Raw genomic sequence first — 27,995 nt, 5'->3', positions numbered from 1 at the left:
TGCAGATCTGGAAGTGACCTGGGCTGGAGCAAGCAGTGCCCGATGCAAGCGTTCCCCTGAGGATTCTTGCAGCGAGATCCCCTTCACCTGCGCAGGTCGTGGTGGTTATGGGAGCGTGGGGGGAGCCTGGGCTGGCAGCAGGCAGAGCATCCCTCGCTCGCAGCAGGCGTTGGGCTGCAGCAGAAACTTGTTTTGGGGCGGATGTGGTGGCAGGGGTGCGGGGCCAGCAAGACCTGTCACCCTGGAGCCATCCTTGGCTCTACCCACGGCTTCCCCCGTCACTCTTGTTTCCTGAGGCTGGGATGGTGACAGACCCCTCGGGGCTTTGCTGAGGGCTGGGCGAGCCAGCAAAGAGCTGCCCCCTCACATGGGCTCGGTGTGGGACAGAGGGTGCTGGCTCTGCCTCTTCTCCTCCCACCACGTCTGCCCGAGCGAGGAGGAGGCAGGTCCCTTCCCCGCAGTGGGGCAGGCTGGATGCTCGGCATTGCTCCCGGACTGGGGCTCAAGCCCAGGCGGGATCTGTCCCAGCTCTCTAGCTTGTGACTCAGGCTCTGCGAGCGGGCAGGCGCTCCTCTGCCAGGCACGCTGCCTCTCCTCGCATCAGCCCCGGGATTCGCCCCGTGTTTATCTGTCCCGTCTGCATATGGCGCGGAGCTTGCTGCTGCCTGCCAGAGCGTGCGTCTGTGTGTGCGCAGGGCTGAGATCAAAGAGTATTAGCTTTCAAAATGCTCTGTCTTTCCAAGGGATCCTTGCCAGGTGGGGACTTGGCCGGGGGAAGGATCACACCTCTGCCTTGTTAAACAGAGGAGAGGAAGGTGCTGTTCTAAAGCTTTGCAGGTGAGAAGCTCCGGCCCTCGGCTGCGGATGACAGAAGGCTTGGGAAGCAGGTTGTCTGGGGTGGCGGGGGGGGGGTGGGTGTTGGTATGTGCCTGGTTTGCTTTTTGTGTTAATTCTTAGAACTTCCTCTACATGAGAGCATGCTGTCTTCTGGGCGATTACAGGCAGTCGATCTCGTTCAATTCATTTTCCTTTGAATTCACAGGGGATTAATCCCCTCCTGGTTTGTCCAAACAGCAGTCCTGCAGTGAAGGGGTTGTCCCATGCAGCCACGGGCTCCTGCGTGCTCCTGTTTTGCGTGGGTACAAACTGAGGTTTACTTGGCCTCAGATGCTCTCAACTCCTATCCCTGGTGAGGCTGCATCTTGCTTTAAGCCTTTGAATGTAAATGCAGCAGGGTCTGGCCCTGTGGGCTACAGGTGATGTGCTGTGCTGGTTCCTCTTCCCTGGGGCCCTCCAGGAGCTCAGATTGAAGAGCATCATTAGTGTCATTGGTTGACTGGATGTTAATGGCAAAGGGGTGATCTCTCAGCAGCCGCTTTACATCTGTCTGTAGACCTCCACACAGCAAAGACCGGCCTTGAAGCAGGTCTCCGTTAACTCCAGTCCTCTTGGAGGAGAGGTCACCCCTCCTCCTAACGTCCACACCAGCTGCTTCCCAGTGCTTTGAGGTGGGGGGACCTCCTGTCTTCATGCTTTTGAGATCCTGGTGTGAGAAGAGGGGCCCAAGCTATCCTACCACCATGAAAAGGTTGGGCTTTGCAGCTTGTAGAGGAGCAAAACCATGGCAGAAAGCAAGCCCCTCACAAAGGAGCCTTGTCCCATGTGTGTCTTTCCTTCTCTCCTGAGATAATGGCATTTTTTGTGCCAATTTAAAGAGGAGCAAGAGGTCACCTGAGAAGTGATGATGGACCCCAGGCCTTTGGTTGTCCTTGGGCTACAGGAAATGGGGTAGAACAGCCACAAATCTGTGTCAGCATCACAGGTGGTGGGTGCTTACGAGGGGGCTGTGGTCCCCGTCTGCTTATGTCCCCTTCCTCCTCCATTCTCTGCTCTCCCTCCTTGGTCCTGCACTGGATAAGGATCCCGTGTTGCTGTGGGATCTGTGATGGGTCAGTCTGAAACACAGGGTTCCTGGTTTGTGGGGAACTTTGAATGATGCTTTATCTGAAACCAAGAGGATGTAGACAGCAGCCAGCCCTTGCTGTGGTTTAGATGCAGTACAGCCTGGACGGGCATTCCCAGGAGCCACGGACATGCTAGGGTGTTGTTGGGCTGTACTGGGAACCAGCTGGGACTCTTAACATCTGCTCCACAGGGGAAAGAGGCATCCAGAAGCCTGCTCTAAGATCTTGGGTGTCTAGGTAGAGTCTCAGACCCAGGTCTTTGGGCCTTTGATACCTGAGTTTGTCCCAGAGCCCAAATCCCACTGGCTGAGGCTCCTCTGATGCTGTGCTGGAACTTCATTCTGCCATGAGCCCTCAGTGTTTTTCTGGGAGCCAAGGCCACCTTCCACCTTGTGCTGAGCCTGGGCCAAATGTTTACTGAACTGTAAAATAACATCACATTCTACAAATTGGTCGTTCTCAATCTGGTGCTGCTGCCTTGAAAAACTCTTGGTTGGCTTCATCTGTAGGGCTTCTGCTACTTCTCTAGCATTTTAAACAGCTAATAAAAGAAGATGCTTTAAAATGTGTTTCAGTAGTCACAGTGCACTCCCTCGAAGTTGGGTTTGCAGACTTTTCCTCCCTGCAAAGGCCATGTTCTCTGCCCCTCTGTTGGGAAGCTGCTGCATGGTTGTGGCTGTGTGTGCCAAAACACTCTCCAAGCCAGGGCGAGGTCTCCCGTTCTCCCTCTGGGGCTCTGCTCTTTCCACCCCAAACTGGTTTTTCGAGTCATTTTTTCATATGTGCCTCCATCTCTGCTGCTCACCTGCATTTGGGGAGGAGCCTCCCAGAAACTGCTCTTTAGCGCGCCACCGACCTTCCCTCGCTGAGTCTTGTCATTCCATCCTGACAGACCAGAGCAGAGAGCCAGCACCCACGACGACTTTGCAGACTCTGGGAGACCAGCTGGGACCTCACCAACATGTTTAAGGGGGTGAGCAAAGGCTCCCCGAGCAGAAGTTCCCCCAACAGAGGTTCCCCTGTCAAGTCTAGCAAGTAAGTGCAACTCTTCTCCTCTCTCTAAGCTGTCCTGTGGTCCCTGGGGGAAGATGAGGGAAGAGCACTCTATGTCTCATAAGCCACCCTAAGAAAATTTCCTCTTTGTGGAGCAGACAGAAAGTTGGGGCTTTCGGGGAGGTGATGCCAAAAAGTGCTGCCCCAGCTCTTGTCCTTGTCTTTGGTGGGTTTTGTGCTCCAGCCCAGAAGTACCTGTGCAGCCCCTGGGATGTGCAGTGTCTGAAGATGTGCTCAGAGCTCTGTTAATTGAGCAGGGAGGTGCAAAGCCCTTTTGGGGCAGGTAGGAGTAGGGAGAATAACTGCAGCCTCTTTGCTTGGGTGGGGCAAGATCTGCTTGATGGTGAAGCAGATACCAGCCTGGATTTGAGATTCTGGGACTTGCTGGTTGCGTGAGGTTGATGTGATGCTGCCCTGGAACCTGGGGTACCTGGAGAAGGATGCTCAGCTTGGTGCTGCTCAGGTGGTGAAGATGGGTGAGGAGTGGGTTTGCTGGTGACTGCTCTAATCCACCCTGGTGACAGGCTGGGTCTCTGCAGGTCAGATAGCCGAGGTTGCCTCTGGCAGGCCTGTCTGAGGCATCACCAAAAGGATCTGACAGCCATGTCCCCTCCAAAAAAATTCCCTAAGCTCTGAGGAACAAGATGTGTGATGGGACCAGGATGCTTCCCTAGGAGCAGGGTGTCCTCTGGGACAGGGGTGCTCCTGCAGAGCGAGCACTCATCCCTCCCTTCAGCTGCGGTTGCTAACTCAGGGTTATTTTCTACCTACATAACCAATTTTGCATTTCGTAGTGTTAGTGGACTGATTCTGTAGGAATCCATGTCCCCATCAGGGTTAGAGGCTGAGGAAATTGCAGTGGTGTTCTGAGGAGAAGGGGACCTGCAGGGACAAGGCAGTGCTAGCCCAATCTCTTGGGGCAACCAGCAGCAGCAGCCCGGGATGGTGTGGGTACAGACACCCAGGTGGACACAGCCCGGTGCTGGCACCCAGCTGCAGCGTTTATGGGGGCCAAACCCAACGTTAGCAAACAGCCACCGAGGAGGGTGGTGGCCCAATGCTGCTGGGCAGGGCAGGAGGGCCTGGGGAGAAGGTGGCCCTCACAAAGGCTGAGGTTTCCCTGTGTGGGTGTCGGGAGCTGGACCCCTACCATAGGAAGCTTCTGCCTCAGTGGAGCTGAGCACTCACAAACTCATCTCAAAGACAGATCTGGAGGCTCTCTGAACACCAAGCCTTCGTCAGGGCCTGACTGCAGTGAGACACCTCCCCAGAAGCCCTGGAGCTGTGTCAGCCTCTGTTTTTAGTCTTGCTAATTCAATTTGTCCACCTCCCCAAGCTGGCTTCCAAACCTGAGCTGGGGATTTCTCATGCAGCTTCCTGGGGCAGCTTGCTGCAGCCCCCACTGTGCCACAGGAGGGTTTGGGCCATGTTCTCCCCCAGCGTGAGCCTCCCGGGATAACTGGAGTCATATCCCAGCGAGACCTCACACCCCTTCCCTGTGCAGGATGGAGGCTGGAGCCAGAAGCGTGGCAATTACTGAGCTAGTTGTGCTTGTTTTAGGAGGCACCAACCATCAGACAAAGGCTAATTCATTTGGCCATGGCCCGGGGCTTGGTCAGCACCCATATTAGCTGAGAAAATGAAGGTGTATGAGCTGTCTCCAGAGCAGCCGCCAGCGCACACTCTGCAGATGGCCCCAAGAAAATGTTGGTGGCCCATAGCTGCTCTTGGTGGCCCAAAGGCCAGAACCTCAGCAGCAGTTGAGGCTCCCTGCCTCCAGGGGTTCGCGATTAGTGGGTGCTGCTGCTGGCACAGACCCCTAGAGAGGTACCTCATCTTGGTCCTCAGGACTGTGGTGTTGAGCATCCCGGCTCACAGGGCCCTTTTGCTGTCTCCACTTGGTGGTTGCATCCCAGGGAGGCAGAAGCAAGTGCAGGTTTATCCCCGAGGAGCATCCTTGCTGTGCCCTGCTCTAGGAGGAGGCACGCTGCGGGGCTGAAAGGGAAAACTCATGAGAAGGTGGAATTGAATCAGATCTGGCTGGACTGGCTGCCCGGGTACGATCTTGACAAAGGCTGTGGGTGGTTTTGGAGGTGGATGGCAAGTCATGTCCTGGTTTAATCGTCTCCTGGGATTGCTGTTTCTGCTCCTGCCTCACTCTGCTTCTCCCCAGTCAGCCTAGAGCAGCAGGGGACTAACCCAGCATTGGCAGGGCGTTGTTGGTGATCTGCTGTTTTCAGCTTGGGCTGGCAGATCAGAGAGCACGAGGACTTCTGTGTGTTGGGGAGAACAGACCCAGATTTGGGGTCTGCCTTGTGGCCCTAAATCAAAGTCCCCGGGAAGGAAGGGACGGAAGGGGTCAGGGTCTGAAGTGGGTGGGTGCTGTTACCCTGCCCAAACTTGCTGTGACAGGGGTGACCGGGAGTGGGGGACAGTCCTGCTCCTGCTAAGAGACACTGTCCCTTGCATGCGGTTGGACTGTCTGGGAGGCAGAAAGTGGTATGAGAAATGAACAAATTAATAATGATAATAATAGTGCTCTGCCTCTTCTAGGCATGAGATGGCCCTAGGGAGGAGGCCTGCCCTGGCTCTTGAGGAGGAGGAGCTCTGCTGAGCCTTGCCCTCAGCCATCTCGGCCAGCCCGGGGCTGTGCTGTACGTACACACCGTGCGCGGGGTCGGACCCGAGCCCCGGGAGCCCGAGGGATCCCCAACGTGAGCACAGGCGAGCTTGTGGCTCCTCATATCCCACCCGATGCCAGGCTGCCTCTGCAGCCCAAGTGTCAGCATGTTCACCCCGAAACGTGGGGCCCAGCCGCGGCCAGCTCTTGTTGAGTGAGGGTTTCTGCCCAGGGGCAGCAGGGACAGCCCCAAGGAAGGACAGTGATGCATCCGTGTCACCACAGGCTGTGTGCGTGGGTGTTGACGCTCCTCTCGGCATGGCCTGTGGTTGGGATAGGAGGGTCTGTGGTGGTTTGGGCACTTTTCTAAGTGTGCATGGACCAAGCAGGTTCCTCAGCATCGCTCCCACCTTGACTGAGGAGCATGATGAGGTAGGATGCTCAGCTGAGGACAGATGGCTTCTCCATTTGTGCAGCAGGACTTTTTCTGGCCCCCAGGACAGCGTGTAGACATCCTTCTCCTCCCCAGGATGTCCCTACCTGGCTTCAGTGTTCCTCAAGCATCCAGACTTACTCTTTTGCAGACTCTGACGAGGTTTGGCTGCTTGCAGGGCTGGAGAGCCATTTCCAGCCTGGATGCTGGTCTCTGTCTCCTTCTCTGACAGGCTTCCTCCCTTGGCCAGCACAGAGACCTCCTGGCTCTCCACTCCAGGACACACAGGGGAGACCCCCTCTGCTCCTGAGATGGTGTTCTCCAGGAAGATCACTTCTTCCATGAAATTCAGGTTGTTTGCAACAGCATCCTTGTTTCTAACCTCAGGTGCCCCATGCAGTGCAAAGGCAGTGCAGGGTGGGGATGGGCAAGGCTGAGTCCCCATGACTGGGAAGTTGCTGAGGTCTTTTCAGTCCATAGTTTCATTGTGGCTTGGCCTAAACAAAGCTGATTCGTGTGTCCAGACTTGTGAACCGACAGATGGGGTGTGCCAGTGTTTCCTTCAGCCAGGAAGGGGATGCCACCAGGACTAAGCATGATTTTATTGGCGATCTACCCTCTCTAGGAAGAACTGATCGGCACGTCTCCCCTCTTGGAGCAGCACGGAGGTATCCACATTCACATCACAATGGAGCTCAAACTGGACACCCCGTTCATGCTCTTCCCAGGCGGGAGCTGAATTCAGCCAGACCTCTCGGGGCAGATGGGCTCCCCCCCACACACGGGGAGAGGCGTCCATCCCCTGGGATGGCAGCCAGCCCGTGACTCACTCTCTCCTCCCTGCGCAGAGAGCCCGGGCAGGAAATCTGGGTGGTGCTCAAGTATTTGCTCATGGGACACCACCTCATTCCAGGCGTGCTGGGGATGAGTGGGAGATTGTGTAACCTCCTGGGGAAGGGGGACCTTCTAGAGCTTCCAGCCTGCTGCACGCTCAGGCTCATGAGGACAGAGTCCTGACTCTGTGCTGCTCCCATCCACCCTGTTGTGCTGGGATTTGGGGCCACCATTCCTCTCCTAGAGCACTGCAGCTTATTCCAGGAAAGGCACCTATGGGGCACAGATGGGGTAGGAGGGATGTTTAATTGGGCTATAAAAGACAGGTTGTAGCAGACAGTGAGGTTTTGATGATGATGAATGCCTTGCTTGGGCTCTTTGACTCCGTGATCCCTGGAATCAGACCCCGTAGAAGAGGGCACTGCCACAGCACAGCAGCCCCCGGTTTACTTTGCTGACATGCGTTTTGCGGGCAGGGAAGCTGAGGCATGGCCGGGAGACGCTGCCCAACCTAAAGCTCCCAAGGGAGCTGAGAGCTGCTGCGTCGCAGGCCCACGCCACCCTCTTGGGAAATGAAAAACAAGGGAGGTGTCAAGGAAAAGGGAGAGGAGGATGCTGTGAGCAGGAGCGCTGGGGCTGTGCCTCCTCCGGAGTCACACGGGCTCAGCTGTGGTCAGCATGGGCTGAGCTGACTTGAAACATGAGCTCTGTCTGTGGCATCTGAGTGCTTGGCTTGGGGTGACCATAACACTCACTGGCACTTTACAGTCACTTGGGGCTGTAATAAATGAACAACCCGGCATCTGCTCTAGCCTTTGGTATGAGCTGTGGAATAGCTGGAGCCACAATGAGGAGCTGGAGCAGTGACAGAGCCGTTAAAGGAACTGCTTCCCCCTGTCCTTTGCTGAATTCAGGGGCTAGGAAGGAAACCGCATAACTGGAGTGCAGATGTGGGTGGCTCTACTGCAGGACATCACATTTCTCCTACCTTCTTCCTCCACCACAGAGTTACCAACCAGCCCTGAAAAAGTGTTCCCCCACCTTCAGCTGACCCCTATGCAATGTCCCATTGTCACTGCTCAAACTCTTTCCTTCTGGTCTCAGACCCCAGAGTCAGCACATAACCAAGCTGAGCCTCTGCTGAACTTTGTCCCATCAGCAGTCATCCAAAGGCTCGAGCCCCTGGGTGATACTATCAGTCCACACCCTCCCGCCTCTGCTTGCCCACATCCTGGCAGCACCCCACTCTCCCTGCCCGGAGGGTAGGGCCGGCACTGTCCTCAAGGGCAGATGCTATTAGAACCAACAGGACACGAGGACAAAGGTGACACCAAGGCTTGTGCTTCCTTGTCTGCAGGGAGCTTTGGGAACCATCCCATGCCTTGCTGTGGGCTCTGGAGCCAGCTGTTTCAGCAGGGCTCTCAGTGCTCATTAACAATAGCGGTGATGGAATAAGGGCTGTGATGGTACCCATCGCTTGTGTGATGGCCCCGAGGAGAGAGACAATAGGAAATGGTCTGATGGGGGCCTTCAGTGAATCTTCACTGGGGTGTAAGGGCTGGGAGTTAGTTGTGTTATGATCTTGAGAATTTTGTCCCCAAGCCCTGAAAGCAGCATGGCTGCAGCAGCCTACGCAGTGCCCAGATGGGCTTGTAGTCTGCATAGCAAGTCCCTGTCCACTGCAGCCCAGTCCTGGGGTGGGACTGGGCTCTCCAGCATCTCAGTGGGCTGAACTGTAGGAGCACTTTACATGAAACAAGACCACAGGGTGGCAGCTCTGGGTCAGGCTGAAAGGGCCGTCTCGCCCACCTCTACCAGCAGCCGAGGGCAGACACCCAGGGAAGCATCTCCAAACAGGGCAAGCATGTTGTGCTGCCTCTGCAGGGTGCTCTCCTGGCCTCCAGCCATCTGTGGTTTCCAGTCTTCCCAACCCAGATGTTGTGCTGGTGCATTTAGGAGTCATACAGCGATTTACTCATTTATTCCCTCCAATGCTTTTTGAATCCACGTGAACTTTTGAGCATCTGCAGTGTCTTGTGGCAAGGAGTTGTGCAGCTGAGCTGCGTGGTGTGCAAAAAGCCACCACCCGCTTGCTCTGATCACACCACCTCTTACCTTCGCTTGGCTGAAGGTAACAGCCAGGCATCAACCACTTGTTTGCATTCATGCCCTTGGCCACAGCTTAGACTCTTTCTCTGGAGACCAGGAGGACAAGGGGGAAAGGCCTGAAGAACCATACCTGTGTCACGTCCTGGGCAGTGATGAAGAGGGTGAGAATTGCCTTCACCCACCCATCTGTTTTGTTGCTCCCTCTCTCAGGTCCTCAACAAATGAGCTGGCTGTGCTCATCTCCCGCATGCAGACAAATGCTGACCAGGTGGAGAAGGACATCCTGGAGACACAGTCCAGACTCAAGCAGGTGAGTTGTGGCAGAGGGTGGTGGGAAGGTGAAAGGCTTTGCCTAGAAATGCAATGTTCTAGGGTAACAGGTCAGGTGTCTGCTCTGTGCATCAGCTTCCTGGTGCAGGTTTGGGGGCTGACTCGAGGCTGGGGAGGAACAGAGCACCCTGCAGAGCCTCCCAACCCCTGGGGCTGCATACCGGGGCCTCCCAAATCCTAGCCTCTGTGCTTTCTGCTCAGTATCTCATGCTTCCCACCAGCCAAGGCTGTTTCGCCTCCAGCAGCACAGCCCTGTGCCTCCCAGCAACCCCAGAGGCCGGCAGCCAGCCTGACCCACGCTGGTTCCCCAGGTGGGAGGGATTCTGAAGCAGGTGGCTTGGCTTGGGTGTGTGCTCCCCAGATGCACCCTTGCACCAGGGTTCCTCTGTGGTCGGTGTGTTGAGCATTCAGGCCTTCCGCTTTGGCCAAGTTGTTGTGAGGTCTGTGTGGTCCAACCAGGTTTTTTCCTCCATCTTCCCTGGTCTCCAGGATGCCATCAATCACCAGAAGAACAAGGCTTTTGAGTTTCAGCCAGAGAATGCCAGGAATCTGAAGGAAGCAGAGACTCTGCTGAAGGACCTTTTTCTGGATGTGGACCGTGCCAAGCGGCTGAAACACCCTCAGGCTACTGAGATTGAGAAAGAGTGAGTACAGCTGAGGGCACTGCTGTGATGGGGTCACTGAGCAATTGGGAATCCTGCTAGGATCTAGACTGAGCTCCTGTTGTTGCCGTGAGAGGTAAAGTTTCACCCTTCTTCCCATACACTGCCGACATACTGGAAAGCTAGTGGTGTGCAAGGTGGCTGCCAGAGTGATCACTCAGTTTTATTTGGGAGATCTTGTAAAAGGTACCAGAAAAATGCAGAGCTAAAATGTGGCCCCGCTCCCAGGGCAAATCCCCTTTTCCTCTGCCTTTCCTAAAATGAATGCCTTCCATTCAGGCAAGCACTGTTGGGTGTTTGAATGGGAGAAGAACTTCAGTTGGCCTTTGGTGCTTTGTTCCCCTTCACTCTCCAGCCCTTCTAGGTAGAAATCAGGAGGGAAGAGTTTTCTAGCTGAGAAGGGACCGCCCTGATCTCCCTGCAGTTTCCTCCTGAGGTGTAATTCCTAAGACATCCCTGGAGATGGAGAGCACCAGGACAAGTGCCTCCACTGATGAAGGAGGCCAGTGTCACAAACGGACAACAAAGTAGCCCGGGTCTTATGTGTGAAATCTGGGCTCCACAAGCCCCACCTTGGTTCTCCCACTTCCAAACTCACACAGAGACGTGTGCCTTTTCTCCTTGGCAGCATCCAGCAGCTCCACGACCGCGTGACACAGCTGTGTGCAGAGTACCGAGCCCTCTACGAACAACTGAACATCCCTGATGTGGGGCCCAGGGTAGACTGGGCCAGGATCCTCGACCAAAAGATGGTAACAGCAGCTGGTTTTAGATGTATCTCCCAACTCCTACAAGGGCAGATAATGTTCACTATTGCCCGTAGGGCTCTGCCAGCCATTGTGTGCTCAGCATCATGCAGGGGCATTGGGGGTGCTGGAATTAACTCTAGGTAGGAGAACTCTCCTCTCGCCTCTTAAAACTCTCTGGAGGACCCTCATGATTGACCCTTCAGCTCAAGAGCTACTGGAGGGGGATTAGGCAGAGATGCCCTGCTGTGGGATGGAAGGCTGTAAAAGGTGATATCTTCAAGGACTTACAGCCCCACATCTTAGGGTTTCATGCTGCAAGGTCTTGGATATGTGCAGTGCCCAGCTTGGAGTTAACATGACTCTCTTGAAAGCTGGATGGTAACTATGCCCATCCACTGCAAGCCACTGTTCAGCTTAGGTAGGAACACCAGGGTTTTATGGCCTGTTTATCTGTGCCCCTGTGTGTGTCTGGGGAAATGGCAACCAACAGCAGTCACAGTAGACAACAAGAAGATTCCTTCCCTTCCTTCTGGACTGATATCAGATCTTTTCATAACCTGCCAGCACTTACTGGGGGTTTCTTCCTAAAATAAAGTCTTTTGTTTTAGTCTCTGCCTAACTCCTTTTACACAGAAACAAGTCAACGCGGGACAGTATGGCCCCAGCATGTCAGAGCTGGAAAAGCAAATAGCTGAGCATAACATCCTCCAGAAGGAAATTGAAGCCTATGGCCTCCAGATCAAGAACCTCCGCTCTGGGGTAAGATACCCTCTGTCCCCTCCTTGTTCCTGTTGGCTTTACTCAGGACTCTGTGGGCTCTGCTCACTGTCTGGCCACATGTCCCCGAGGGCAGGGGGACACCTGAGCTTGGACAGATCAATCCATGTAGGGGCCAGGGAGGTGGTTCCTGAATTGTTTCTAAAGGACCTTCCATAAATCAGCTCATGAGCATCTACCACATGTTTTGATAACAACTTTTTTATCTTTCTTTTTTTTTTTTTTTTTTTCTCTTTGGTCTTGGCCGTGTTGCAACCCAGGATGTGGCAGATTTAAAAAGCCAGTACAAAGACTTGCTGGTAAGCTTCTCAGTGGTTTTCCGGACAGATGGGGTCATATAGCAGAATTACACCATCCCTGCTCAAGGCAGGAGCTGCCTCTGGTCTTGCACAGTGAAGTTGTGTCCCTCATCTTCTTTCCCAATTTCCTTCCCACCTTGGAATGGGTATAAATTGAGAGCACGCTCACTGCCCCCCAGGGCAGTGCTGTGGGTGAGATCTGTGTGTCTCCTCTTCGTGGATCTCTGATCTGGAGTTGCCTGTGTGTCCATGAGGGCAGGGTTACATATGCGGTAGCAGGAAACCCTGTCCCAGCCCACACACTGTTCCAAATCAGGATTGCAAATGTTGAGGTTTGCACTGGTCCCTAACAAAGACTCCAGAGAGGAAATGAGCAGCCGGAGAAAAGGTGGTGGCCAGGAAGAAGGTCTTGGGTTTAGCCAGCTGGGCCTGTAAAGGTTAATGCTGAAGAATGGCATTTGTGAGAAATATAACAGAGCTGGGCCAGCTCTCAGACTGCCCGAGGCACCAGCCCACACCTGAGATTCTGGTTAGACAAACATATCCTGTCTGTGAAGGAAGAAAAGGGAACGAAGCCCTATCAGATAAGAGCAGGCGGGCAGATGTCTCACCAAGGTCTCTGGGAATCTCCTGGTGGATGTGCAACATGAGTGGGGTCCTGGGGAGGAGGAGGAGAGGAAAGGAGCTGCTCAGTGTGAGCACCAACGGTGTTTCTCTCCTGTGTGCATGGGCAGAAAGCCTCTATCTGGCGAGGGCAGAGCCTGGGTAGCCTGTACCACCACCTCCAGGGCTGCACCAAAGAGCTGAGCTACCTGACGGACCAGCAGACCAGGATCCTGAAGCAGGACTGGAGTGACCAAATGATGGACGTCCAGAGCGTGCGTCGGGAGTACGAGGTGAGCTCTTGGGGGATGGCAGTGTGCCCTGGCTGTCAGGCTGTTCAAGCATGGCGTGAGAGATTTGCAGGGTGGATCCCAGCCTCCCAGACATCCACCACCAGCCCTGAGCCTGGTGCTTTCCCAGGACGGCCTGATAGTTTTGGGCACAGAAACAGAGGTGGGAGAGATGCTCTGGGTCCACACTGGAGTTAAGGATGAAGCCACTATGTGTATCCCCTGAGCTGGCACGTGGAATCATACATTAGAGAGCTGTGAGTGAGGCTGTCCATAGTCAGAGGGAAGGGAAGGGCTCAGCATCATGTCAGCCTCAGTGTCCAAAGTGCAACACCCAGTGACTGCTACATGCTGCAACCAGGAAGAAGAGAGGGATAATTGCTTAGGAAAATGTTCTTTGAATGAATGCCTAGATGCTTTCTGAGGCCCAAGCGTGTTTAATTTGTTGTAGCTTTGCCTAGCCCCTTCTTTTTTTAGAAACAAAGAAAGACATCTATGCTTTGGGAACCTTTTCTCTGCGACATGGGCTTTGGTGCCCCAGGAGACCACTCTGTGCTCCCTGCATGCTCCCACACTCATGAAGTTTCTCTTCCCTTTCAGGATTTCAAGTCCAATGAACTGCTCAGCCAGGAGGAGTTTGTGAACCATCTTCAGGATGATGGGGATAGGATGATTGAGCTAAAGCACCCAGCTGTCAAGCCTATCCAGGTAGGAAAATGAAGAGAATGAGGAATGCCTCTGTGCATCAAGAGCCAGGAGGTGGGTTGGAAGAGACCTCTTCTGCAGAGCTGTTATGTTACTCATTCCTCCCACACCGCACCAACTGTGTGGCAGCATCTCTCCACCTGATCCAGCCCTATGGGGAAGCTGAGGCCAGTCCAGGGTCTTCATCCCTTCAGAAATCTCCAGGAGATAGTGGCTAACATCTGTGTGCTGGGACCAGCTCCCACCCTGGTGCTCAGACATGTGGTTGGTGCAGCCACATTCACACTGCTGTGAAACCCTAGCTATGACATGGCATGTCCTTTCCCAAGTCAAACCAGCTCCCAGCCTCTGAGATTGTATTTCCAATCCCAGAGAGACAGTGACAAGCTGAGGTGGGCTCTCAGCCACCCACATCACTGGAGATGGAGCTGAGACCCCTTGAGAAATGGTGGCTGCTCTGTATGAGCCAGGTCCTTGTGGAGCAGTGTCCTTGCTCAGGCTCAGCATCAGGCAATGCCTGGGAATAGCTTTGCCTCTGCTAAACAGCAGTCTTCCTCTGATCTCTGGGACTTCTGGGGAAAGGAGACCAGTGGTGGAGGAGGTAGGACTAGCTGGAGCCCACCTAGTTGTGCTTTGTCCCACCACAGGCTCACCAGGAAGCCTTGAAGAACGAGTGGCAGAATTTCCTGAATCTCTGCATTTGCCAGGAGAGTCAACTGAAAAGTGTGGAGAGCTATAAGAAGGTAAAAAGCAATGAGGATAGCATGGTTCATGGGGCTGCAGGGTCAGGCCAGAGTGGGCAGCCTGGGAGGAGAGACAGCAAAGGGATGAGGATAGGATATCCTTTGCTTGCACTAGTCAGGGTATTTTGGGGAAAAACCTCTCAAAACATGGTTATTTAGTGCTGCAGTGAAGGACTAGCTCTCCGCTCATCCCATCACCCCTGTGGCATTAGCGTGCTGGCTTGGAGAAGAGGTGCAGGGGAGGGTTTGCTCACTGTCATTACTTGGGTCTTGTCTGTTGATTGGGATTATTTACCTGTGACTCAGGTGACAGAGAGTCCTTGTCCATGCACACATTCAGGGTGGCCTGTAGGGTTTTGTGTGCCCCAGACAGGTTGTGGGACAGATGCTGGGAACTGAGAGACCCCACTGGACTTGGAGATAGTAATGTTCTCCCACCCTGACTGTTTTCCTACCCACACCTCCAGTTCCAGGATGATGCTGAGGCTGTGAGCCGCTCCCTGAAGAAGATGAACTCTGACCTGGACACCAAATACACCAAGTTCAACAAAGACAGCCCTGGCGTAGTGTCAGATCTGCTGCTTCAGCTGGAGGTGAGGTCTTCAGGGCTGGTGGCACTAGCCAGACCTAAGGGGCAGACTAAACATTACAATCTCCCCAGTAAATAACAGTGGGGAAGGGGAAGATGTGGGTAAATAACCTTACTGAGACAGCTCATCCCAGCTCTGTGCTAGGGAGGGGGAAGCCCATGGCAATACTGTGCTCTGGATGCTGAGGCCCTGTAGTCCCAGAAGGTCCACGCTGTGGGGAAGTTACCCCTGGGAAGACGCTTATCTCCATCAGTGACACACAGCCAGGCCCCAGGTCACCATCAGAGTAAAGGATAAGAGCAGGGAGGAGCTGCATGTTGTGCTAAACATGAGACACCTGTATTAGAGGGCCCACAGAGACCGTGAGCTGCTGGCATCCATGCAGTGGGGAAAGATCCGCCCATCTCCTCAGCACTCTCTGAGCCAAGGGCGAGGGAGGGAATAAAGAAATCTGACCTCAGGGGTGAGATGCAGATAGGAAAGGAACGTTTGCCTGGGAGAGAGGGAGGGGACATGTTCAACACAGTATCTTCCCATGCATGCAACTCATTTTGCTCCCAAGAGGTGCTGGAATCTCAGTACCTTCTGACACTGGAATGTAGCCACCTCTTGTCAGGTCTCTGTTCCTCTTCTGAGAATAAAAACTTCTTCAGAAAATTTAATATGACAGTGTGGGATCATCTAAGGTTAGCTCAGGCTGTGCCTTCAAAGGTAGGTCTGCTGTGAGTGAAGGAAACCAAGCAGAGCATTGATAAAGAGAAGGGGAGGAAGAATGGACATGAGGGGTCAAGAATGAAGATTCTACCCCAGCAGTGACCACACAAGGATGGACAACTGGCTCCAGTATACCCACTGTAGTGTGACTGCCTCCTTCCTTCTCATCTAAGCCTGATTACAACCATTGTCTTCCCTGTTTTATCTAGAATGAAGAAAAGGTAGTGAAGCAGGCAGAGAAGAGCATCACTGACCTGAAGAGAAGGAGCAAAGAAATCAGCCCACTAAAACTGCGCAGGATGCATCCCTCCCAGACCCTCACCTTGGACACCCTCTGTGACTGGGATGCTGGGGAGGTGAGGGCTTGACTAGCAGTCAGACGAGGCAGGCAACTGGATTCTTCTTTGGTTGCTCTGGATCTTGGCTTAATGGTGGGAGGAACTGGCCTAGTGTCAGAAAGACACGCCTTTCACTGGGTTTTGTCTTTGTCCCTAGGTGCAGCTGACCAGAGGTGAAAAATACACTCTGAAAGACAACAGCAACCTGGAGATGTGGGTGGTGCAGAGCAGCACTGGTGTGGTCCAGGAGGCACCTTCTGCTTGCTTCTCCATCCCTCCACCAGACCCTGAGTCCGTAGACAAGGTCAATAGGTGAGTTTGCAGTGGAGACCCTGACCCAGAGAGACATTCAGACTTGCTCTTAGGTTTGCTGCCAGCCTGCTTGCCTCAGCTGCAGAGAAATAGCAGATGGGAACAGACCTCTTGACTGTCTAGTATGAAATACCATCTGGAGAGGGATTGTTCCCTGCACCCAAGATATCATCTCATCCATGTTCCTGCCATTCCTCGACAGCGCTGCACGGACCTTGCTGTCAAAGAGTTTTCTGGCAGTCAGGCTTGATTTCTTCACTCAAACATGTGACTCGCATAGGTTTGACTAAATTCATTGCAGAATCAGTCTGGAGCTTGGGACTTGCCAGACAGGACAGAGTTATCTGTGGTATCTCCTCTCAGCCAGCCCCAGCTGGAGACTGAGAAATGTTCCTTGAACCACCGTGTAGTCTACTGCCTGGTTGCTCATTCAGCTTCTGTGGTTCCCACAGGATGGGGCGGTGGTGCAGGCAGCTTTGGCATTACCTTTTTAATCATGTCCCCGGGTGCTTGGATATGTCAGTGGTGCTCAAGAGCTGTGGAAAGGCCCACATCCCAGATTCAGAGTTATTTGGGCAAGCCCGTGGTGGGAGTTTGGTTCCCCAGTCACATAGATGTGATTATTTCATTGCGTTGCGCTTCCTGAGTGTGCACCCCTCTTTACATGTCCCACGTTACTGAATACTTTGGATTTAGGGGTTTCATGTGTGATTTAAAACATCAAAGAAGAAGTTTGCAACTCCTCCTGGATAACAGCTCTGCAGGTGTTGCCTGGAAACTCTTCCTCTTTTTAGGCCATATCTGTCACATTGTTTCATTTCCCAGTGTTTGTTTCCCTTCCTAAACACACAATATGTCTTTGTTTTATTTCCCAGCCTGCTCTACCATTCAGTCCCTCTGCATGGAGCTAGGTCCTGGCCCCACAGAGGGACAGTCCTCATCTGACAACATCCAGTCAAACTGGGACTAGCTGATTTTAGAGCATGGTGTTTAGTTGGAGCAGTCCATAGTAGGGATGTGAACTAGCCTGGTTCTTCAAAGGCCCTTCCTCCTGGTTCCATCAGTCTTTTCTGACTGATAGATTTGTTTTGGTCCTTCCAGCTCCTGCTGATCCCAGCTCTAGTTCCATTTGAAGGGAACCATCCTTGCAAATGCGTTTCTAGTGCAGGAGCCACAGAAGCAGCTGCTTGTCCTTGTTTCCTGCGAAGCTGCAAAGCACTGCAGCAACATGAAATGAATTTCCAGCTTTGACAGCTTCTGCTGAGAGTTGGCAACACTGACTGCAATGGGAGAAATCAGTTGCTCTTGTTGCTGTTCCCTTTCCTAAGGGACATCTCTGAGTTACAACAGGCACAGGCTCCCAGCCTGCCCCTGCCTTTGGGAACACCTTCCCCGGCAGATGCACGGAGCTGCTGCTGAGCTGGACTCTGTCAAGGCTTGCTCAGTGCAGCAGTTTCCCATCCTGTTGACTGATTATGCTCCTCTCTGCTCACAGGCTGGAAGGGGAACTGAACACGTTGAAGCAGAAGCGAGCGGCGGTTCAGAGCACCCTGAGATCCAGCCAGAAGGAGCAGGTTCAACCCAGTCAGCAGGGTACGTCAGCTGGTTAGTCAATAGTCAAGCCCTCTCCAAATCAAGCCCAGGCACCTCCCTTGCAGAGCTCCCAAACCTGGCTGGAAGCAGAGCAACCCCCGGGCAGGCAGAGGTACCCACAGGTCGGTGGGAGGATGCCTTCTGCTCTATGGAAAAGAGCAGCTGATGGGATAACCTGACTCCTGGTGCTGCCAAGGAGTCACTGTGTGATTTCAAGCAATTCACTTAAACTCTCTGTTCCCTTTCTCAGACCTCTCAGACTGGCCTCCAGCTCCATCAACAGTTGCAGAGTGTTTAGGGCTGCAGGGGGATGTTCCTATCCAGAAGCCTTAATTAAACCTTCTTTGGGATCTGGGTCCCTCGCAGTTCCCTTGCCTAGCTGGGGCCTGTGGAATAAGCAGGTGGCCATGGCTAAATCCCAACCCCTGGCTAGCTGTGTTACTCCCACAGCTGTGGAGTTCAAAAGCTCCCACCAAAGCTGAGCAGGGATGTGTCTGCATGGCAGCATGTGGCTGTCTTTGTCCCTCCTTTGGCCAGAGCAGAGCTAAAACCATTTTCCTCAGCCTTTTCCATGGGTAGGCACATGCATGTGCATGATGCTCTGCAGGTTAGAAATGTTAACGGAATCACTTACGGTTGCATCAAAACTCCGTGCTCAGGAGAAGCCTGTGTGCTTCAGAGCTGGCAAAACACAAAGGGCAGAGCTTTGCAGCAGGGCTCTCATGAGAGGGAGTTGGAGCTTTAGGGACCATGTATGGGAGAGCTTGGGGAAAGAGCCGTGCACCAAGATTGGGATGACAGATGAGAAATGGGGATTAACCTAAAATGTGTCTCACTGCAGCTCTGTCCAGGAGCCCTCCTGTAGTCCAGGATGATCCCCAAGCTGACCAGCTTCTCGGTAGCCTGGATCTTGTTGGCAAGGACCTAGTTCAGGTAGAGAAGGAGGTCTTGAACCGAGTGAGGTCTCCAGTGAACTACAATGACCCCACAGATGACCTTGCCAGGAGGATCAAACACCAGCAGGTGGGTGCTGCTGGGGGCAGCTTGGAGCAGGGTGAGTTTGGTAGCGCTGTGTCCTTGGCCCAAACCAGATTGACATAGGAATTACATGGAAGATGACAGCTGGTGCTTCGAAGGAGAAAACCACACTGCATCTGCAAGTGTTTCAGGCTGGCTTGAGCCCTTGAAATGGGACAGCCAGTCCCTAGGAAAATGCAGGCTTTTCCCTTGGCTCAGCTCTGTAGCAGTATGGTCCATTCGTTTCAGAGCTGTGGACCAGGTGCCAGTCTTGGAGAATCCTCAGCCTTGTCGTGGGGATGCTGTCGCCCTTCACCCTCAAGTCTGTAGACAAACAGGGTAGAGACAACTAATCCAAAGACCAGCTTTGGCTCACCTGATGGGGAGCACAGACTGATAGATGTGAGGGGGACAGGAAAAGAGGCAGTGCCCTGGAGCCCCCTCCTTTCCTCTGGGATAAGGTCTGGGTCTATAGTAGTTCACCTTGTTTACATCTTCATCTGTAGGTATTTATCTGGCCCTGGCAGAAGGATGGACTTGGGTAGATAGGCTTCTTCCATCTTTGTCTATTTGAATCTTTCCCATACCCTGCCATTGCCAGACAGCCACAGTCTGGATGGAGCTGTGCCCCAAGGGCCAAATCCTTATGAGAGGGCTACCGCACCCTTAGCCCCACAGCAAAATCCGCCCCTGAGGGAGATATGTTTTCGCAACAGCACTGTTATGACTGTGTTGGGTGACTCTGCTCCCATCTGATGTGCCAGGAAACAACAAAGAAACTTGAGGACCTGGGGGCAGCCAAGGATGCCTTGCAGAAGGAGTGCGAGACCTACCTTTCCAAAAAACCCACCAGCACCTCGGCTTCCCAGCTCCCTGTCACATTGAATGCCCTCAGGAGCAAATACAACGATGTCAATATGCTCTCCAGCCTGTACAATGAGAAGTGAGTGATGATGGCAAGGCCTGATGGGGATGAGGGAAGGAAGTCCTCGCACAGAGGTGTTGACACAGAAGCATGAGAGAAAATGCTTTTGGTCTCTATGTGCAATGGTTGAGGTCCATCCAGCCCAGTGCAGGTTGGAAACCTCCTGTCCATCTGCAGAGGCACCTCTGAAGGAGTTCCTATATATAATCAGATCCCCCCACTGTGGAAAGTTCACCATAATGGGTGTGGGTCCCAGCTCTGCTGTGTTGATGAAATGCAACATACCTGACTTCTGGGCAGCATGACAGGGTTGTGAGCGCATATTGCTTTTTCTCTGCTATGCTGCAGAAGCTCCAGCGTTAAATAAGCTTAAACATGCAAAATCAGAGAGAAAAGGGGAAGAATGGAGCCTTCTGTAGCTAACCTTGTCCTGTTGTTTTTCCCTTACCCAGAGCTAAGGCTGCCCTGAATCTGGAGACTCAGATTGAGAACACAGACAAGATTGTCAGCACGTTTGAGGCCAAGCTGGCTCAGGATAGCATCATTCCTGCATCCCCCAATGCCCTGCAGGACCGGGCCAATGATCTGCAGGTAAGGGAACATCAGGACCTTCAGTGAGGAAGGGCGATCCCTGAGCTCAGGTAGAAATGGTGGGGAGAGCTGGCCTTCGCTTATTTGAGCACCTTGAGGTGACAACGATGATAGCTTTATGAAGGTTGGTGTTGCAGGCTGACCTGTACTCACTAGCTAGTAAAAAGCTCTGTCCCTCTCAGGTTACCTTTGGGGTCCGTTAAGATATGTGATGAATCCCTGAGCATCTAACCTCTGTTGTTCTGCCTGACACCCATCCCTGTTCTTTCCTGTTCCCAACTCCCTGCCCCATCATTAGCACTCACAGCGACCCTTTTTTGCCTTCCCCAAAATTCCTTTCTGCTTCATGCACTGTCCAGCCCACCTTGCTTCCCACCTTCTTTACTGAATAAGTCTCACTGCTACATCTCCTCCACCTTACATGCCTATCTTGGAGAGCCTGACTAGCCCACAGGTGCTGCACAATTAGTGACAGTGTTAAGGAGGGTATTTCTGGTTGGTGCATCAGCTGATGCAAACGTGGAGGTGTCTTCCCCTGCAGAAGATGAAGCGGGACCTGGTGGCCCAAGAGGACTGTGTGCTGAAGCTGAACCGAGGGCTCAAGGATGCTGAGCACAGCTGCAGCGCCGTGCAGAACAACTTCCAGGAGTACTGCCCTGACCTGCCCCGGCAGAAGCGTGAGGTGCAGCTCCTCAACGATCGCTACCATGCTGTTGCGGACCAGCTGGATCAGCGGTGAGGAACTGTGGTGTCTTCTCTGCTTCAGGAGTCATAGCTTCCTCTCAGCTAATGTGGATCAGTGTTTGTCAGAGTCCCAGGGGTATGTTCTTCATTGCAGAACTCCGATCCTGACCGCTGTTCTGTAATACTGAGGACCAGGTTTGTCCTGCTGTGCAGTTGCTACCTTCCTACAGGCTTTGAGCTTCCAGATAGCTGCAAGAAGGCAGTCTTAAGTAGCTGGCTGTTGTCCTCTGCCTCACACAGTGACCTTACTCAGAGGGACTGTGGTGCTTAACCCTTCTCACAGGCATTGCTGTTGGTTGCCTGCCTTTTTCCTTGTCTCATCTCCCAAGTTGTGTTCAAGCTGCGGTAGCAAACCTGATGTGCACAGAGTTGTGCTCCCCACTTGGGCACCAGTCGTCACCTCCTTGTTTTCATTATCTTGGTGTTTGTTGTGGTGACATCCTCACCATAGTGTCTTTTTAGGAACTTGCACATGAATCTTTACCCTTGCCCTTAATGTTCCCGTTTACCTTTGTGCTGTGCAGAGAGAAGACCCTGAGAAACATCAGCCTCACCTACCAGCAGTTCCAAAACTCCAACGAGAACCTGATGTTCTGGATGAACAACCTACCCAAGCACCAAGTGAAGACCACCGATGGGCCAAGCCAGATCAATTACAAGCTGCAGGCACAGAAGGTGTGTTCCAGGGCAATCATCATAACCTGTAACCTTACAGGGATGGGGAAATTTGCTTGTGAACAGTATGCAAAATAGTACCAACCAGCTCCTAGTTGTGTGCTCTGTCTGTCATAGTGAATAAACGAGAACAAGGAGACTTGTTCTCTGCCATGTTGGGCATGCCGCTCTGTGGGACTGCAGCCCACAGAAGATGTATCTTGCTCCACTGTGTTCATCTACAGTGCTGGTGTCCTCATCTGTGCTAGTCAGCCCCAGGCTGACATCCTCTCCACGGCAAGGACACACCCAGATCCTGAAAGATTGCACCTTGGGCTGAGATGTTGCATCTGGGTCCTGCATCTTTCTCTCCTTGAGCAGATCCTAAGGTGACTAGCTCATATGGTGAGATGTGGAGGTCTCTGTGTTGGCTGGTATTTATCTCATACATGATAAATCAGTGTGGCAGGTCCTAGGCAAGTGAGAGTGCTGCTGAGATCCTCTAAACCCCCAGAGACTCTTCCTAGATGTTGTATTGTTCCCTCCAGTACTAGGCTGAGATACTGCTCTTGGCTGCAAGAATATTACTGGGTTGCTGTATTTCAACCTGTCCCTAACATCATGTGTCTCTCCTGTAGAGGCTGGTGGAGGAGATCGAAAGCAAGGAGCCTGAGAAGAACGCAGTGGTCAGACTATCCCGGAACGTGCAGTCCACGCTCAATGTATGGCTGGGTTTTCCCATGTAACACTCGCTTAGTGTTTCACCCAAGAGATCCCAACTGATTCTTCTGTTTCTGCTCTGAACAGGACTATGAACTCCAAGCAGGCAAATACAGCTCTTCTCTGGACCCTACCCTGACCGACTTTGCTGCAAAGAGGCTGCGTGTGACCCCCCTACAAGAAAGCATCCGGGCCCAGGTAAAATGTTAAGATGAAGGCATGGAAACTGTTGCCTAGTTCCTTACCTGAGCCCCATGTCCTCTGCAAGGCCTTAATCCACTCTTACAGCCACAGCTGATCATGGTCCTAATCCCAAGGACAAATGTCATCAGGCATCTCTTTGTTTATGGGTCAAAGCAGCATGTGAGATCCAGAATTAAGGGTGTGTCTGGTACCTTTGGCTGAGATTACTGATGATAACTCCTTACCATATTGTGTGTGAAGATAAAACTTAGAGGGTACGTGTGTGGGGACAGGACTGAGCCAGAGCTCTTGTGTGCTCTTCCCAATTACACCCCAGTTCTGCATCACCTTGGGCTATTTGCCAGTTGCCACCCATGTGTGGCCCAAGGTGAATTTGGAAGTCTGGACCCTGTGTAGGCTAGCAGGCAGCTAACAGGCACTCACATAAAGGGGACAAGATCTCCTGCATGAATCCTTAGACTGTGGTTCTAGAAAATCAAATGTGAACACCCTAATCCCTGGAATAAGGCAGTACACAAAGTGCATCCATGTGAAAGGAGGGGTGGGAGAGTGTGCCATCCAACACAGCTGTGCCAAGGTGAGGGAGACAAGGCTCTCACTGCTGTTTCTTTTTCAGGAGAATGATGTGACTAAGCTCTTCATGGAGCTGACAGCAGAAAATAAACAGCAGCTCAGCCGGCTGGAATTTGCCAAGAAGATTGTTGAGAAGGTACCAGCTAACAGCAGCTCATGGCAAGATTGGGGTACTCTAGATCAGGGGTTGAAATGATATTTCCAAATCTGTCAGTGATCTGTTCAGCCTGGGATCCTTCCACCCTTCCCTGCATCTCCACATTCATCTGTGAGGAAGGACAGGAATGGAAACCCCTGTGAGAAAAAGACCATTAGTGACCCCAGTTTCACGGACACTGATCTTAGGCTGTGACTTTCATCAGCCCTGTGGGCCCTTAACTCTTCACTGAAGCTTTAGTTTATGCTAGGAAAAAAAGATTAGGGCTCTTAAGTCCTGTTCTCAGCTATATCTAGTCAACGTTCACAGACTGAGAATTTCAGATTCATCTGTGGATGTGGCTGGAATTTAGTCCTCACAACCTTCTGGAAACACTTCAAAGCAAGAGGGCTTTTATAGGACTTTTATGCCTTTCTGGGGCTTGATTCATCTGTAGGGAAGGTCTCTGGTCTGGATGACTTTCAGTGTGCTTAGGAAGGACAAGAGATTAAACCAGGGTGCTCTGTGATGCTGACATGAACCAGCTGCACGTCGTGGGCTGGCCGTGTTACCCTTCCTCAGCTGCAGATACAAGAAGGCAGCACAAAGCACCTTTGTGGGCTGCTGCAGCACCTCTGTGACAAGGAGAAGACATAACAAATCAGTTGCTTGAAAGGGTGAGAATGTGTCCTCATTTGCCATTTGCAAACAGCCTTATTTCGAGGCTCCCTGGGGATTCTGTACCAGTTCTGTCTCCTACCATGCCTTGCCATGGAAAAGGCCTCTGCACCAGATTCAAAGAGTGGCTTGCTTTCCCTGCCTGTTTTTTTAAATTCTTTTTTGTTTTTCTGTTGCAGAAGGAAGTGCATGAGGACATTGAAGCTGTACATGAGCAAACCCAGCAATCTGAAAACAAAGCCACAACAAGTAGGGAATCAGAGGGGCTGAAATCACAGCTGGAGGAGGAAAGGAGGAAAGTGGGCAAGATTGAAGAGGACCTGGAGGAATACAGAAACAAGCTGCTAATGTTGAAGACTCAGAAGCCCATTGAAAGAGTGGAAGAAAAGGAGGTGATAGAATATTACAGAGACCCACAGGTGGAGAGCAACCTGTCTAAGATGGCACAGCAGATTGAAGAGGAAGGCAAAAGGCGGCAGAGCCTGCAAGAAGACATTGAAGTGATGAGCCGGAAGCTTGCCCAGATGGAGAGTGAGAAGAAGGTCATTCCTGCCCAGCTCCTCACCAAAGAGATCACAAAAATTGAGAAAGATCCAAGCCTGGATATCCAAGCAGCCAGTCTTCGTCAGGAGATCAAACGTCTCCAGGAGGAAAGCTTGGCTGCTGCTTCCGAACTTGAGCAGCATAAGAGAGAACTGCACATGCTGGAGCGAAAGCAGCCCAATATCCGAGAGAAAGTGGTGGTGAAGGAGCTGATCAAACTGGAGAAAAATCCAGAAATGCTGAAGTCCGTTAGGACTCTGCAGCTACAAATTGATGAGGAATCCTTCAAGAGGAAGTCTGCAGAAGAAGCAATAGTGAAAGTGAAGAACAAGATTGAGGAGGTGGAAAGACTAATTGAAACAGCAGAACCCAAAATTATTGTTAAGGAGGTGAAGCAGGTAGAGCAGGACCCAGAGTTATTGAGAGAGTCTTCCAAGCTTAAAACTCTGATTGAAGAAGAGAGGAGCAAAAACTTGATGCTTGCAGGGGAGCTGGGAGAGCTGCAGAGTCAGTACAGTATTGCAGAGAAGCAAAAACCAAGGGTAGAGGTTAAGGAGAGGGTCAATGAGATTTTCCTGGTGGATCCTGAAACAGAGCAACAAATTGCCCACCTGAAAAGGGAGCTGCAGGAAGTTACTCTGAAAAGGACAAAGATTGACAGTGAAGTGGAAGAGGCCTTAGCAGAGCTCAATGTCCTCAGGTCACAGAAACCAGTAGTGGAGCTTAAGGAGGTTATAGAGGAGGTGGTGAAACATGAGAAGAGTCCAGAGATTCTTAGAGAAATTGATAGGCTGAAACAACAGCTCAATGAGCTAGTGAACACCAACGGCAGGACCCAAGAGCAGCTCATTAGGCTGCAGGGTGAAAGGGATGAATGGAAGAGGGAGAGATCCAAGGTGGAAACCAAACTGGTCAACAAGGAAGTCATCCGATATGAGAATGATCCACTCTTGGAAAAAGAAGCTGATCGTCTCCGTCAAGAGGTGCGTAACATGTCTCAAAAGAGAAGAGCTGCAGAGGATGCGATCTATGACTTGCAGAATAAATATATGCTACTGGAGAGGCGAAAACCAGAGGAAAAGGTAGTTGTTCAAGAGGTGATACTGACTCAAAAGGATCCAAAGCTCCGAGATGAGCACAACAGGCTGAGCCGGACTCTGGATGAGGAGGTGAGCAACAGGCGTCGTCTGGAACGTGACGTGCAACAGGTTCGTGCACTGGTGGAGGAGCAAGAGAAGTTGCTTAACTTTCAGGAGGATCGAAGCAAGAGGCTTGCACTAGAGAAGGAGATGAGACAAATTACTTTGAGAATAAAGGAGCTGGAGGAAAGCCCAGCCCCAGTGCAAGAAAAGATCATTATGGAAGAAGTGGTCAAGTTGGAGAAGGATCCAGTTCTGGAACAGTCTGCCAGCAACCTGCGCTTGGAGCTGGACCGTGAGAAGATGGAGGTGCTGAACTTGCAGAGAGAATGCAAGAACCTGCAGATGCAAGTCGATGTCCTGCAGAAAACAAAATCCCAGGAGAAGACCATCTACAAGGAGGTGATTCGAGTGGAAAAGGACAGAGCACTGGAGAGTGAACGTGCACGAATCTGGGAGCTGCTGAACAGGGAGAGAGGAGCCAAACAGAAAGCAGAAGAGGAGGTACGGCGGCTCAGAGAGAAGATTGAGAGAGCTGAAGGCATGAAGAGGACATGGGCTCGTGAAGAGACGGAGCTGCAGAAAGCCAGGAACCTGGCCATTCAGGAGAGAGCCAACTTGGAGAGTGAACTGCGGGAGCTGGAGAGGCAGAAGCAGCAGAAAGTCCTCTTCCTTCGGGAGGAGTCCAAGCTGCTCAACCAACGGACTGAGAATGACAGGCAGAAGAAGAAGCAGCTGGAACATGAGTTTTCCCTGCTGGAGGCAGACATCCTTAGGGAGAAGGACCAGATCTACAACAAGGAGAGGTTCATTCGAGATCTCCAGTCCAGGGTTAACCGGGAAGAAATCAATCACGAGACCCAGATGAGAGAAACAAACCTCTCCACCAAAATCTCTATCTTGGACCCTGAGACAGGGAAGGATATGTCCCCTTACGAGGCCTATAAGAGAGGTATCATAGACAGGGGCCAGTACATCCAGCTACAAGAGCTGGAGTGTGACTGGGAGGAAGTTACCACTCTGGGCCCAAACGGGGAAATTTCAGTTCTCCTTGACAAGAAAAGTGGGAAGCAGTACTCCATTGATGATGCGCTGAGGCTGAGGAGGATCACAAAGGAGGAGTACCAGCTGTACCGGGATGGCAAGATTCCCATCTCTGAATTTGCCTTGCTGGTGGCTGGGGAATCCAAGCCTCCCCCGTCCCTCTCTATTGGATCCATCATCTCCAAATCCCCGCTCTCATCACCTACCACCCACCAAACTCAAAGCTTTTTCCCCCCAGCCTCACAGAAGGGCTTCTGTGATGACACATCCCCCATCGCCGGAGTGTATGACACCACCACTGACACCAAGTACAACATCAAGACTGCTGTTACGAAGAAGCTGCTTGATCCCATGACAGCTCAGAAGCTCCTGGAAGCACAGGCTGCCACTGGGGGCATTATAGACCTCATCTCTCGGGACCGGTTCTCCGTCCATAAGGCAATCGAGAGGGGGCTGATTGACAGGACCTACATGCAGAGACTACTCAATGCCCAGAAAGCTTTCACCGGGATTGAGGACCCAGTGACCAAGAGAAGGCTGTCTGTGGGGGAAGCAGTTCAGAAGGGATGGATGACCAGGGACAGTGCTTTCCCCTACCTGGAAGTCCAGCACCTAACTGGAGGGCTCATCGATCCCAAGAAAACAGGTCGCATCCCCGTGCTGGAAGCTGCCCAAACAGGGATGATAACAGGCGACCTGGCCAACAGGCTCCAGGATGAGTCCAACTATGAAAAAGATCTCATTGATCCTGTCACTAAAGAGAAGATAAATTACAAGGAGGCCATGGCCCTCTGCCAGAAGGATTCGCTGAGCTGCCTCCTGCTGCTCCCAGCCACATCGGAGGGCTACCAGCGGTACCACCAGGCGAGCCGTTCGCCCAAACTCTCGCGGTTCAGGCATTGAATGGGTTCAGGAATGTACTGCATCTGGTTCCTTCACGAGTTCATCCCTTCAAAACACCTCTCCCTGTGGAGGGAGCAGCGATCACAGGAACGGAGCGTCTAGCATTTAGGGCTGCATACTCTTCTATCTTAGCTATCTCTGCTTCCCAACGCAGCTTGGTTGTGCGAGGAAGAAAGCGTGATCGTGAGCGTGTAAGGGCCTGACACACAGGGGTCCCCGCAGTCCCCCGGGTGCTGCTGTGACAGCAAAGGGGGTTTGACTGCAAGAACTCCACTGACAGTAGGTTAAATGTGGTTAGAGACAGGAAGGGGGGAGAGCCAGAGTGTTTTCCAGTTGGGTCATTCTTCTGCTTGCAATAAACATAGAAAGTACGTCTCTGTGGTTGTGTTGTCTCTGCAAGCTGAGG

At 52.5% G+C, this 27,995-nt stretch overlaps 1 protein-coding gene across 4 annotated transcripts; it reads left to right on the top strand.

Moving 5' to 3' along the window:
• Positions 1–4: 4 nt before the first annotated feature.
• On the top strand, positions 5–27,960 carry EVPL (envoplakin). Of its 4 annotated transcripts, XM_033002531.2 has the most exons (24): positions 5–95; positions 744–837; positions 2,857–2,999; positions 9,224–9,323; positions 9,833–9,987; positions 10,634–10,757; positions 11,388–11,513; positions 11,792–11,830; positions 12,565–12,726; positions 13,324–13,431; positions 14,076–14,171; positions 14,639–14,764; positions 15,685–15,831; positions 15,971–16,125; positions 17,621–17,718; positions 18,560–18,741; positions 19,500–19,678; positions 20,113–20,251; positions 20,793–20,986; positions 21,520–21,670; positions 22,288–22,371; positions 22,457–22,567; positions 23,190–23,282; positions 24,140–27,960. In XM_033002531.2, exons 3-24 carry the CDS (start codon positions 2,926–2,928, stop codon positions 27,587–27,589), a joined length of 6,093 nt encoding a protein of 2,030 aa, XP_032858422.2. In that variant the 5' UTR covers positions 5–95; positions 744–837; positions 2,857–2,925; the 3' UTR covers positions 27,590–27,960. The 4 variants fall into 4 exon arrangements, with proteins under 4 accessions (XP_032858422.2, XP_032858423.2, XP_009972321.3 ...); XM_033002532.2 differs by lacking the exon at positions 744–837 and having other exon boundaries at positions 6–95; XM_009974019.3 differs by lacking the exons at positions 5–95; positions 744–837 and adding an exon at positions 1,075–1,135.
• Positions 27,961–27,995: the final 35 nt, after the last annotated feature.

The sequence above is a fragment of the Tyto alba genome, unplaced genomic scaffold (genome assembly GCF_018691265.1).
Source record: "Tyto alba isolate M040663 unplaced genomic scaffold, T.alba_DEE_v4.0 Super-Scaffold_39, whole genome shotgun sequence".
Lineage (NCBI taxonomy): Eukaryota > Metazoa > Chordata > Aves > Strigiformes > Tytonidae > Tyto > Tyto alba.
This window is presented reverse-complemented; position numbering and strand designations above follow the sequence as displayed.

What these genes read in the sequence shown, in the direction of transcription:
- EVPL (XM_033002531.2), top strand. Translation starts at nt 2,926, where the DNA reads ATGTTTAAGGGGGTGAGCAAAGGCTCCCCGAGCAGAAGTTCCCCCAAC. An exon ending in AAGAAAGCATCCGGGCCCAG is followed by an intron (nt 22,568 to 23,189) that starts GTAAAATGTTAA and finishes TTTCTTTTTCAG; the next exon opens with GAGAATGATGTGACTAAGCT. An exon ending in CCAAGAAGATTGTTGAGAAG is followed by an intron (nt 23,283 to 24,139) that starts GTACCAGCTAAC and finishes TTTCTGTTGCAG; the next exon opens with AAGGAAGTGCATGAGGACAT.